Source organism: Corythoichthys intestinalis, chromosome 10, assembly GCF_030265065.1.
Source record: "Corythoichthys intestinalis isolate RoL2023-P3 chromosome 10, ASM3026506v1, whole genome shotgun sequence".
Taxonomy (NCBI): domain Eukaryota; kingdom Metazoa; phylum Chordata; class Actinopteri; order Syngnathiformes; family Syngnathidae; genus Corythoichthys; species Corythoichthys intestinalis.
The window spans coordinates 43,742,563-43,755,512 of record NC_080404.1 but is presented as its reverse complement, the minus strand read 5'-3'; the positions used below and the strand labels follow the sequence as shown (position 1 = coordinate 43,755,512).

The 12,950-nt window shown below is 38.7% G+C and overlaps 1 protein-coding gene across 2 annotated transcripts in view; it reads left to right on the top strand.

The window, feature by feature from the left end:
- Positions 1 to 9,975, top strand: part of plekhh2 (pleckstrin homology domain containing, family H (with MyTH4 domain) member 2) — a 79,731-nt gene extending 69,756 nt beyond the window's left edge. For both annotated transcript variants that reach the window (XM_057847683.1, XM_057847682.1), the window contains exons 28-30: positions 2,645 to 2,731; positions 2,898 to 3,047; positions 7,451 to 9,975. In XM_057847683.1, the coding sequence (XP_057703666.1) occupies positions 2,645 to 2,731; positions 2,898 to 3,047; positions 7,451 to 7,636 (423 nt within the window). In that variant the 3' untranslated portion in view covers positions 7,637 to 9,975. The remainder of the gene's footprint in view (positions 1 to 2,644; positions 2,732 to 2,897; positions 3,048 to 7,450) is intronic.
- The last annotated feature ends 2,975 nt before the right edge of the window (positions 9,976 to 12,950 follow it).

Genomic DNA, 12,950 nt, shown 5'->3' with positions numbered 1-12,950 from the left:
ATCCGATTTTTTGTCATATCTGTTTTTTTGGCGTGCCCGTTCAGACTGCCTTTGTCCAGTGAGACCATTCAAGTATTACGCATGCGCACTAATTCGCAGTCCGACACGCGCTGAGCAAGACGACCTGCATGCGCAGAAGCATCAAAACAAATGACCACACATGCTGGCTGTCATCCGTCATTCCAGGGATATCATATTTTGCTTTTTAAAAAGAGGAGACAAATAACAGACATAAATAATCCCCGTCTAGGCTTATATTCAAAGTATATGGATCGATAGCATGCACGCACTGGCCGTGCATGTCACACACACACAAGGGCAGTTTGCCCCGACTCTTGGCCGTGTAAGCAATGTTGAAATATTGCTTTTATGGAGCAGACAGAAAACCGATCATTCTCAGGCTTATCCTCAACCCATTTTTATTTTTTTTTATGACTGTTGTCAAGTCCGACCCTTCCTAAAAAGCCGTGTTCAAGGCAAGCTAGGCGCTAATAATGCACAGCTGCACTGCTACCGTAGCGTTTCTCTCGCTTTTGATGATGTAATTGCTGCATGAATTCCGATTTGAGAAACTGGACAGCACAGACCGCCGCGACAGTCTGGAAAAATGTGGCCCAGATCAGATTTGAACCACATACGAAAGTGACCCAGATCGGATTTGAAATGGTCCAGTTCTATGCGACTTGTCGCGTTCAGACCGTCAAGTTAATGCCTCACTCGAGTCGGAAAAACACGAAAAAATCGAATTCGTGCATTAAGACCTGTAGTATGAATGTAGCCTAAATGGACAGTTGATTTCGTACTGGCCCGAGAGGCTGTTAAGGAGGTGGGTCCCAGACTATTCTCCCAGTGTTTGAAAAATACAGGGAGAACAGTCTGGCCGTGCCACGCAAGCACACCTGACTTTCATAAGACCATGACGCTTTGAACCAATTGGCTACAAAGCCTAATTGCTTCAAGAAGCTTCATTTGGCCATCACTGCTCCCTTGGTGGAGACAGTCAACCTCTGCTGCCACCTGCTGTCAACACTTGTTGTCTAACATGCCTCCTTGCATGCATTGCAGCAGTACAGATGTAATTCATGTTCTGTGTTTACTATTTTTTCAGGTACTGTTTCAGTTGTTTCATTAATTGCTAGTTATGGTATTTGGTCACACTTTATTTGACAGGGGCGCCATAAGACTATCATAAGACCATCATAACTATGACATGACACTGCCATGAGCATTAATGAATGCTTAGGACTGATGTGATTTTGTGTCATCCGGCAAATTATCCCACTTTTAAATGGAAGTAAAAGATCCACGCTGGACATAGAGTTAGTGAAATAATTTGTCAGATGACACTTAATGACATCTTTCATAAGCATTAATTGATGCCCATGATATTATCATGTCACAATTATGACGGTTTTATGGTAGTCTTATGTCGCCACGGTCAGATAAAGTGCTACCTATTAACCCAAAACAATCAACATATTAACTGCAATGGACTATAAGCCGCAGGATTCAAAATGAGTCATAAAATTATGGGATATATACTTTTTACATTAAAAATCCAATCCTTTTCAGTAGGGTTGTTCTGATCATGTTTTTTTGCTCCCGATCCGATCCCGATCGTTTTAGTTAGAGTATCTGCCGATCCCGATTTGTTTTTTTGTTCCCGATTTAATTCCAATCATTCCCGATAATTTTTCCCGATCATATACAGTACATTTTGGCAATGCATTAAGAAAAAAATGAATAAAACTCGGACGAATATATACATTCAACATACAGTACATAAGTACTGTATTTGTTTATTATGACAATAAATCCTCAAGATGGCATTTACATTACTAACATTCTTTCTATGAGAGGGATCCACGGATAGAAAGACTTAAAGGATAAATGTGACTTTGTAGATTGTGACTAAATATTGCCATCTAGTGTATTTGTTGAGCTTTCAGTAAATGATACTGTAGCCATTTAACTGTTCTGCCCAAATGCATGATGGGAAGTGCAACCATGACTGTGCGTAGTGGCACCAATTGATATATCTTTTCTGCGTTGGGAAATAACATAGGGTGTTAAGAAAAAGATCAACGACTACCTTTCTTCCCCACATTGCTTCCCACGATATTTCTAATTGTTGAGAGTGGGATTGTAAGGCTTTAGCCAATTAATCAAAAAGGCTCCATCGGCTGCCAAAATTCTCTCTACTCATTATACGCTGCCTTTTAGCTCTAAATATAGGTAAAACGGCGCCATTATAGATTGAATGCGATAATGCGTGAGTGGGTCGTGCAGCGCATGCATTAACTGCATTATATATTTTAATTACCGCCGTTAACGCGATAAATTTGATAGCCCTTACTTTAAGCCAAAACTAAGGACTCCGGATGAGTGTAAGACATTTTGTCAGTAATGTTAAATACAATTAGAAAACGATTTAATTAGAAAATATATATACAGTATATTAAAAAAAAGGCATTTCCGATATTTTTTGGCCAATTCCGATACTTTAAAAATGACGTCTTTACTTTTCACCCAACATCCCTGATGTTAAATCATGTTGTTCGTTTATACTACACTTGCATTGGCAGCAATACTGTACTCATCAGATATTTATAAAATAATTTGTAACTTTGATTTGTGTTTTCAGTCAATCACTCCATCTCCAGACCAAGAAACACGCGTTTGGTTAGCAGTTCACGAAGATGGTATCAGTGTTCTGGAGCACAACTCTATTGTGAGCTTCACTTCGATCACATTCATCAGATCAGCAGGGCTGCTATGTTCATCTGATTAAATGTTTCTAAAAACTTGATTTATTAAAGCCGTTGCAAAAGTGCCATTTTGCTTACACAGAATTCAATCATAATCCCTTAAACTGGTCTTTATTTCTGTTTATTCAGAAACCACTTGTGTCCCACCCTTATAAAAATCTGATGACTTTTGGCGGCTGTAAACAGGACTTCATACTTGTGGTGGCAAAGAGCAACGGTAACAAAACGACCAAAGACAAACCCACAGAGAGCCATGCGTTTGCAATGGATGAGTCCAAGGTTAGTGGAAAACTGTGCATCCGATGACTGTGAAATGATGTATTCATTCGATGCCAGCCCTCCCACTTCAAATGGATTGGGCGAGTAAAACATAAAATGTGTTCTTTCTTCCGGTGATATCCGAAAGCGAAAGTGATGTTAATGTAGTGGACTTTGTATGGGCGCAAGACCACTCTTCGTGAGAAAAAAAAAAACGCAAGGAGTCTTGTGCTCTTTTGGCTAAGACGTCCAGCCCGCAACAACACCAACAGCGTCGCGTCTGTGCACGTCTTCACACTGCGACACCCAAATTGAAACGTCATCAACAATAGGCTAATAGGAGAGCACATTCATCTTAATGAAGCATTATGGGAAAGATTCTGACCAATAGGGCAGCAGGATCTTAAACTTTTGAAATTTTCGACGAGTGGAAATCATGCATCTTTTATAGTACGTATTATCTTTCGTATGCTGAATAGGTTTTTGTATTATTAAGCCAAAAAATCTTTTTTAAAAAAATGAAAATGTCGTATCCAGAGGTGCCACTGTACTTTACAGCCAAGTAAGTATGGAGAAATTTATTTTTTTTTTTTTTTTAATTATATTTTTTTAAAACATGGGATCGGTACAGTATCAGCATTGGCCAATACCACACAGTTGTGAGTTTAGTCACGTTCATATCCAGTGAGTGAGCACATGAACACAGCGATTACAACTGTGGTGCAGTCGCAGTGTTGTTTTCACCAACGATGACCATAACGATTTTCGCCAAATAACACTTTTTTCATGACGATGACGAGACGATAACGAGCTAAAAACGTGGTTAGGGAGACTATAACATAACGAGACGAATGCCAGTTTTCATCTGACGAGACAAAAATGCGCACAAAATGCGTCACATCTTCACAATATGTAACATTTTATGTGTAGTTAGCATGCATCGTAGCAGTGTCTGGTTGTGTCACTCATGTGACGTGCTGCGCCTCCACCTCCACAAGTGCAGTGTCCTCTCCACTCACAAGGCTTGCACACATGCACAAGTGGTAAGATTTGTTTTCTTATCTTGGCCAGAGAGAATATGCAATGTTGCTTTAGCCTTTAAAGGTCTGTTCTGAGTGATCATCACACTCTGAATGTAACTTGTAGTGTTAGCATAGCATTCACGTTAACATTAGGCTCTTTCGCGCTGCCCTATTGGAACCCTGGAGCTTTTTCAAAAATGTTTGAAAAGGGAAAAAGATGGAAGGACAGAAATATTTACTTTTGATATGGTTTCTGTAGGAGGACAAACATGACACAAACATTTTTCTAATTTATTAATATTGTAATGAAGTTAGACTTGAGGCAGCATCGTACAACAGAGTGATCACATGGTGCGTCATTCTCTACAGCAGGGGTCCCCAAACTTTTTCCTGTGAGGGGCCGGGGTCAGTTTGCAACAGAAAAGGTGTGACGATTGCAGGAGTGCCTAAATGTAAAAATGTATTGTTTTTCAGAAAGCCACAATCAAATAACCCTTTCTGGATTCTTCACGGAACAAAAGTAAATAAAATAAAATGTTTAAAAATCACAATACAATACAATATAATAAATTATATAGGGCTGTCAAAATTATCGCGTTAACGGGCGGTAATTAATTTTTAACAATTAATCACGTTAAAATATTTGACGCATTTAACGCACATGCCCCGCTCAAACAGATTAAAATGACAGCACAGTGTCATTAGTTTTTGGGTGTTTTGTTGCCCTCTGCTAGCGCTTGGGTGCGACTGATTTTATGGGTTTCAGCACCATTGTGTAATTATTGACATCAACAATGGTGAGCTACTAGTTCATTTTTTGATTGAAAGTTTTACAAATTTTATTAAAACGAAAACATTAAGAGGGGTTTTAATATACAATTTCTATAACTTGTACTCACATTTATCTTTTAAGAACTACAAGTCTTTCTATCCATGGATCGCTTTAACAGTTAATAATGTTATTGCTATCTTGTTGATTTATTGTTATAATAAACAAATACAGTACTTTTGTACTGTATGTTGAATATATATATCCGTCTTGTCTTATCTTTCCATTCCAACAATAATTTACAGAAAAATATGGCATATTTTATAGATGGTTTGAATTGCGATTAATTACGATTAATTCATTTTTAAGCTGTGATTAACTCGATTAAAATTTTTAATCGTTTGACAGCCCTAATAATAAATTATAATATAATATAATAACACTATTAATTAAATCGATAATAACCAAATAACCCTCTCTGGGCTCTTCACAGAAAAAAGCCAGGAAATAAATAACACTATTGAGGAAAGGAGAAAAAAACAATTTTTTTTGTTCGGACCAAATATGGAGACGGGCCGTATCAGGCCCGCGGGCCGTAGTTTGGGGACCCCTGCTCTATAGGATGCACTTCAGGGAAAATAAACAATTTCCATATTTTCCGCACTATAAGGCGCATCGGAGTATAAGGCGCAGCTTCAATGAATGGCCTATTTCAAAACCGTTTTCATGTATAATGTGCACTGCATTATAAGGTGCAGTAGTAGTAGTAGTCGTAGTAGTAGTAGTTGGCCAAGATGGATCTGAGCTAAAAGGAATGTCATGCCACGATTAACCAATATTGATCCATATACTGTACGAGGCACATCGGATTATAAGGCGCACTGTGAAAAAAGTCAAGGCTCTCAGGTTCGCCTTATAGTGCAGAAAATACGGTAATCATGAAGGCATATTTGTAGCCAACTTAGTCATTTTAATATAATATACAGTGCTGCTCGAAAGTTTGTGAACCCCACAGCGATGGTCAGATTTTTTGTAAAAAAAAACTAAAATAACCTTATTAAATGTTAAGTTATACCCAAATCCACAATACTGACATTCCAAATAATGGACTGAAACAAAAGAAATAGTTATATTGTCATTCTTTATTTAACAAAAGTGGTTGATTTAAGAAAAACTCAGATATCATGTGTGCAAAAGTATGTGAACCCCTTCAGTTAATAGGATATTGCGCCTCCTTTTGCAGAGATTACCTCAACCAAACGGTTTCTGTAGTGACTAATCAGCCTCTCACATCTACTTTGGGGGATTTTTGCCCATTCTTCCTTGCAGAACGCAGTCAGTTGAGAGAGGTTTGATGGGCGTCTGGCATGAACTGCTCGCTTCAGGTCCCGCCACAGCATTTCAATGGGATTTAGGTCAGGACTTTGACTGGGCCAGTCCAGAACACGAATCTTCTTCTTTTTCAGCCATTCCTTGGTTGTATTGCTGGAATGCTTTGGATCATTATCATGTTGCATGATCCACCTTCTGCCAAGCTTTAACTTCAAAACAGATGGCGTCAGGTTATGTTCTAGGATTTGACAATATTCCTCAGAATTCATGATTCCCTGGACTATGTGGAGTTGTCCAGGTCCTGAGGATGAAAAGCAAGCCCAGATCTTGACATTCCCACCTCCATGCTTCACTGTTGGGAGAAGGTTCTTTTGGTGGTATGCAGTGTTGACTTTTCGCCAGACATGGCGGTTTTGGTTGTGACCAAACAGTTCAATTTTGCACCTACATCAGTTGATGAAAACTCTTTTTAATTTAGTCTCGACAACACAACTGTTAAAAAAACAAAAAAAAACTACTGAATTGATTGATTAGGAAATCAGGTTGAAATAATAGAAAATTCCAAAATGTTGAGGGGGTTCACAAACTTTTGAGCAGCACTGTAGCTAATATAGACACATACAGTATGTGTTGCCTTCATAAACAGGCATATACAAGGTTTTCAATTTTTTGATGCTCCAGACATTTTTTGTTTGTTTGTTATTTTGCTCCAATATGGCTCTTTCAACATTTTGGGTTGCCGACCCCTGTCTTAAACTCTCGTACAGCTTTTTTTTTTTTTTACATACAGTTTGTTGCATCCAGATGGGTATAATTAATTGCAAAATAATGTACTGTTTTCCTTCTAAGTATATTATCACCAATTTGGCGATGTCCTTGGAGACGCTACAAAATGTGCTAATCTGTCAATGTTCTTTCGAAATAGTTGGACTTGGAAACCTTTACCTTTTTATTTTTTTAGTTTGTTTTAACAGAAGAAAACATTTTTAGTAAACGTCGACTAAAACTAGACGAAGACAAACACATTTTCAGATGACTAAAATATGACTAAAACTAATAAGTATTGTAGTCCAAAAGATTAAGACGAAAATTAAAAGGGCTGCTAAAAACAACACTAGTTCAGTGTTTCCTAAAATTTATTGAGCCAAACAAATATAAAATTAAATATATTAATTTAATATATGTTAAATATAAAATTATACGTTAAAAAATCTCACAGCATGGCACCAATAGAAGATGTGACTAAAAAAAGATCAATATTGAAAGAATGATGATCTCGTCACGGTTGTTTTCATCACCAGATCAGAGAAATCACCCTCCTCATCTCCAGCTACATCAACAGTGCACATCAGCAGAAGTCCGCGGCACACCACCTATCCGCCCCTGCTCTCATGGTGGCCCAGCCAATTAGCCTGAAGTGCAAGGAGCTGAGAAGCAAGTCTCCACCAGCATTGGGCCGTCCCAGTAAGGCCCCCACCTTGTTGTAAAAGCAAAGTCCTTGTCTCAGGTCACCTCTCTGCCCTCTGCAGGGAGCACTTAAGAATTTTCCTTCCCACAATGTCTGGGAGTTGGCGTACAGCTTGAAATTATAAGCGGATTATAAGGGGGGGCCAGCCCCACCCCCCGGTGGCCGAAAAGTGTCATTGCATGTAATTAACTTTCCTATACAGTGATACCTCAGCTCACGAATATAATTGGGTCCCAGAAAGTGTGTGTAAGGCGAAAAGTTCGTCTTCCGAACATTTATTTCCCATAAAAAACCATTAAAATGAGAATAATCCGTTCCCAGGTCCCCATAAAACATAATTTTCTACTAAATAAGCCTTAAAACTACACAAAAATATACCTTATTTTCTTTAATGTCTTCTTAGGCTTAACACTAGCCCGTGGTGGGGTCTTTTTCGGTCCCATAATAGCAAAAGTACACTCAATATGGTCCAAAATGTCTATCAAACACAAACCACGTCCGCACTCAACGAAAGGGAGGGGACGAACTGGGACGCCGTGAGCGTTCGTCAGCTTCTCGTGGCGCTGTTCGACCGCGTGGTTTGGTTCGTCCGCCGAAAACTAGTTCGTCAGCAGAGACTATATGTTCGCGAATTTAATGTTCTTGAGGCGAAAAGTTCGTGAGCTTAAGCGTTCGTGAGCTGAGGGATTACTGTATATATAAAAGTTGTAAAGCAATAAAACTGCCACAAAAATTAATGAAATGACAAAAATATTTTTGTAATGGGTCAAAATTATTTTTCGAGCACCTTAGACAGTCATATGCTTTGCATATAATTAAAAAAAATTTTTTTTTTTGAAAAATTGGAAAAAAAATACTAAAAAAGATTTTTGGGATTGAAAACGTTTTTTTTTTTCAAAGAAACTTCAAAGAAAAGTTTTTCAATGACAAGTGTTCAAATGCAAAATTTTCAATCTCAAATATTTTTTCGCATTCAAACACTTTCTATGATTGAAATTTTTCTTTTTTTTTTGATTGAAGTGGTTTTCTTTTTGAAAATCTATATTTTTTTGAAGCAACTTATTTTTAGATTGAATAATAAAGACAAAAATATCCTAGCCAAAATGTGGCCCAAACACAAATCAACATCACTTAAATCGAAAAAGTTTCTTCAATCAAAAAAAAAAAAAAAAGAAAGAAAAGAAAAATAGCTTTCACATGCATTTTTTTTTTTAAATTTCAAATTTGCTTTTGAATTAAAACATTAACATGAATTATTTTTTTTTAAATTGAAAGGACATTTTTTGGGTTGAAAATATACAGTATATTTTGATTGAAGCAATTTTTTTTTTTTTATTGAAGCAACTTTTTTTGATTGAATAATAAAGACACAAATCTACCTCCATATGGCTCTGTCCAGGGGATACAATTTTTGACTACATTGGCACGACACCGGCGGGCTTACCATATTCATTGGATGACGATCTTGGCGAAAAGTATTGCCTAAGCAGCCTGATTTAGAATTCCCCTCAAGAATGATGGGAAACAAAAAACACTCATTGTTAACTTATTATTATAAAAGTTAATTTTATTGCTTACACTTCGTTTTGGGGTCATCACCATGTTGTGCCCTCCCTGCCCCAAAAGTCAAACTCCGCCTATGCTTGAAAGGGATTCCGTTAGCTTTGTGGGTACAAAGGTAAAAACCAAACTTGAAGCATTGTCTTCCCAAGTGTTGAGTTTACTGGCTGAAGAGTCAACACTGTTTACTGATTGACTAGGCTAATGTTCACGATATCATTAATCTCTGCCGTCTGTTGCATTTTATGTACACTGTGGTTTCTGGAGCTGAAAAGGGAGACTTTAAAATGACAAAAATGGTACTCTTTTTGACATTTTTTTTGTGTGTGTGGAAATTTGCCTAGATGAGTGCATATTATTCTGAATTGAAGTGTTAGATATAAAGCTCATGAGAGTAGAAATGTATGACAAGGATGTCATTTGAATAGTCTAACAAGTCAGGAAATATGTTTGGAGAAATCATAATGCTTTTTAAAGTGGCAAATGGCTTGTGGTAACGTAAATGAAGCTGTAAATGTGGTGACCTGGTTAGGCGGAAGGACTGACTGTAAAAGAGGAACGGAAATTTGTGGGTTACTAAATAACCAAGAGAGAAGGAAACTAAAAGCTGTAGAATGATGCTCTATGTCGTTTTGTATTTGTACAACATTTACCACACAAATCATTCTATTAAAACTGGAAAAAAAAGTTATTTAATGTAAAACTACTTTAATAAGAGGCTCCCACTGATGCTTGTTTATAAAAAGTTTGTCGGAATGCATTTTATTTAATTCATTTGGGAACGTGTACGTGATGAAACTATGACAAATAAAAGTACAAATGTTTAACATTCCAACTTTGTGTTTGGCCTTTAATTTACTAATGCTCACCTGTAGGAAAGAACATCAACAATAACGAATGAATGCTCAGACCCTTTTCAAAATTTAGACTGTCCTCAACCCCGAGTTGCTCCTCCCAACAAAATGGGAGTGACGTATTGATACCGTCAACCGGCACCTGACAACAAGTGACACTCCCTCATTCCAGCACTCCTTCACCCAAGGTAGGGGGAGGATATACGATACCCGACCTGTCTGAACTAGTTTGAGACATGCTTTTGTTCAGTTGCCTTGGTGATAAATGGAGGGAAGTCGTAATTTGGGTGAGGCGAAAAGAATTAAAAGGCTACAAGCAACTACGAATCATGATATTAATGCCCTGTTTGCTTATTGTGTGGCTTGTATGTGGAAAAGTAGAAGAATAAATAAGAAAGCCGAGCCACCTCTATTAATACCTAATCCAAGGACTCCTAATCAGGGGTTCGTTGAGTAACTCTGAGGGGTTCGGCGAAGGTTAAAACATTCAGGGACCTATTTTGATATGCCGGAAAACACTCAGGTGACTTGAAGTTCCGCTCTGAGACCCCCAATTTAGCCAACTTTCAAAATTGGCTGATATGCATGTGTGATACATCATTGGAAAGTTGAAAATCTCAATTTTCCGCGGGAAGAACATTTTTGAATAGGAAGGCACTTTAAAAAAAAAAAAAAAAGTTTTTTAAACAGCAAAACCCTATCTGGAGGTGAGAGCACGCGAGAACAGAATTACAGACGCCATGACATTAACGAGATATTATCGCGTACTTATTTTGTTTCGATCCAAAAGCTCCATGTTGCATATATCACTGAGTGTCAAGACAGAGCTGTGAATGCCCACAGCTAGATTTTTGGGGGATTTTATGGGTGAAACATGGTAATATAACCAGGGGTGAAAGTGGCTAGAATTTCTTGCCGGAACTCCCCGACGTGAAGGTCGCCGGGGAGCCTAAAATTTTATTCATTTATTTTTCATTCAAAATGGTATTTTTTTCCAATGATTTGCAAAATAAAGGTTAACAAAAACAGCCTCCATCTCCTAAATTTTATTTTCCCCCATTTCCTCCCATACTAAATGCCAAATCTCAATTTTAACTACTAATAATAAAATTGAAGTTAATGTAAACATTTACTTTTTTTTTTAATAATAAAGATATAAGTATCATACATTTAAAAAAATAAGTACAAATGACTGATATCATGCAGAGTGAAATGGAATATATTTTGAAGATCGCGCATACATTGACATTTTTAAATCATAAGGAAATGAATAAGTAGCCTAATATAAATAAACAAATATAAGTCCAAAGTGCACATTGACAGCTAAGATGTTCTGATCCTCAGAGCAAACAAAACTACATATGATAAATAAGCCTCCTCAACTCTTTCGTTGCTCTTAAAGATTTGAACCATTTTATGTTGCATTGCCCTTTTTTGTCGCATCAATTCAATAAGGTTTTTATTTTCCGCTGTTCCAGAAAACATGCACATTTGAACCAATCAGAGCTAACCATCTCTGCTGATCACATGTCAGTATGTCAGCCATTTGAATTAACGGATAAATGAGTCCAGGCATTTTGCTTTGCTGCATGCATTCGAACATTGACGTGACTCATCATCGTCAGACTCAGATAACTGCAGAAGCTGGGGAAACCTCCATGCCGTCCATGGAATGAAATCAATAATAAATATTGGTGAAAACGGATTATGCTGCACAAGCACTTTATTATGCTTGTTGTTAACACTTGTGTATGTAATTCTGATGGGGGTAGACTGTATTCTTCTTGGAGCTGAAATGCATGTGTGGCATCTTAGCATTTTTTCTTTTCTGCGTTCCTGACCGTTCTGGCCCACTTTCACCCCTGAATATAACGAGGGTCGCGATGCAGAAATCGCAGATATCAAGGAGTGGTTGAGATTTTGTTTTTCATATATTTACCCTTTTAAACGTTTTTTTTTTTTTCCAACTTTTTTTTGTTTGGATCGATTATTTATCATCTAACATATCGGAGAAAATGCGACAGTATCAAAAAAAAAAACCAACAATTTAGCGATCGTTATGAGCCCATCCCTCCTCCCGCAGCCCAGCAAAGGAGACACCCCCCCCGGAATCCAGGGTGGTCCCCTGGGCCACCCGCGCGCCCATCTACCGGCCCTCGGGGATGGCAAGAGGGGACGCACCACCAACCCCACGCCCGTCCCCAACCCCGTCCGCCCAGCCGGGCCGCCGCAGCCCCCCAGCCGACACGGCACGCCACGGGGCCCCCAGCAGCCCACCAAGCCCAGGGCAGGGCAGGGTCCCCCGCCATAGCAGGCAACATCCAGCCAATACACTGCCACCCAGCCAGCGATCCGCGGCGGAGCACAGGGCAGATACCCAGTTAGTAAAGAGAGGGGAAGCCGGAGGCAGGAGAACACCAAGGAGTCGCCGTGGGGCGACGCGAGACTGGAGCCCCGACCTCCCCCCACTCCTGCGGCCGGCAGCCCAGCCAGAGAGGAGGCCACGCCTCGGGAGCCATGCCATGCCTTCAATTGAAAATATGTTTGTCATTTTCCAAGATGACAATGCATCATGCCACGGAGCTAAAACTGTTAAAGCATTCCTTGGAGAAAGACTCATCCTGTTAGTGTCATGGCCTGCAAATAGCCCAGATCTCAACCCTTTTGATAACCTGTGGTGGAAATTGAAAAAAATGGTCCACAGCAAGGCTCCGACCTGCAAGGATGATCTGGCAACTGCAATCAAAGAGAGTTGGCACCAAATTAATGAAGAATACTTATCAAATCCATGCCTCAGAGACTGTAAGCTGTCATAAAAGCCAGATGTGGTGCTACTAAATCCTCGAGATGTGTTTTAATTGTTATTTCTTTGTTTGTTTCTCATGATTCCATATTTTTTTTCCTCAGAATGTAGGAATT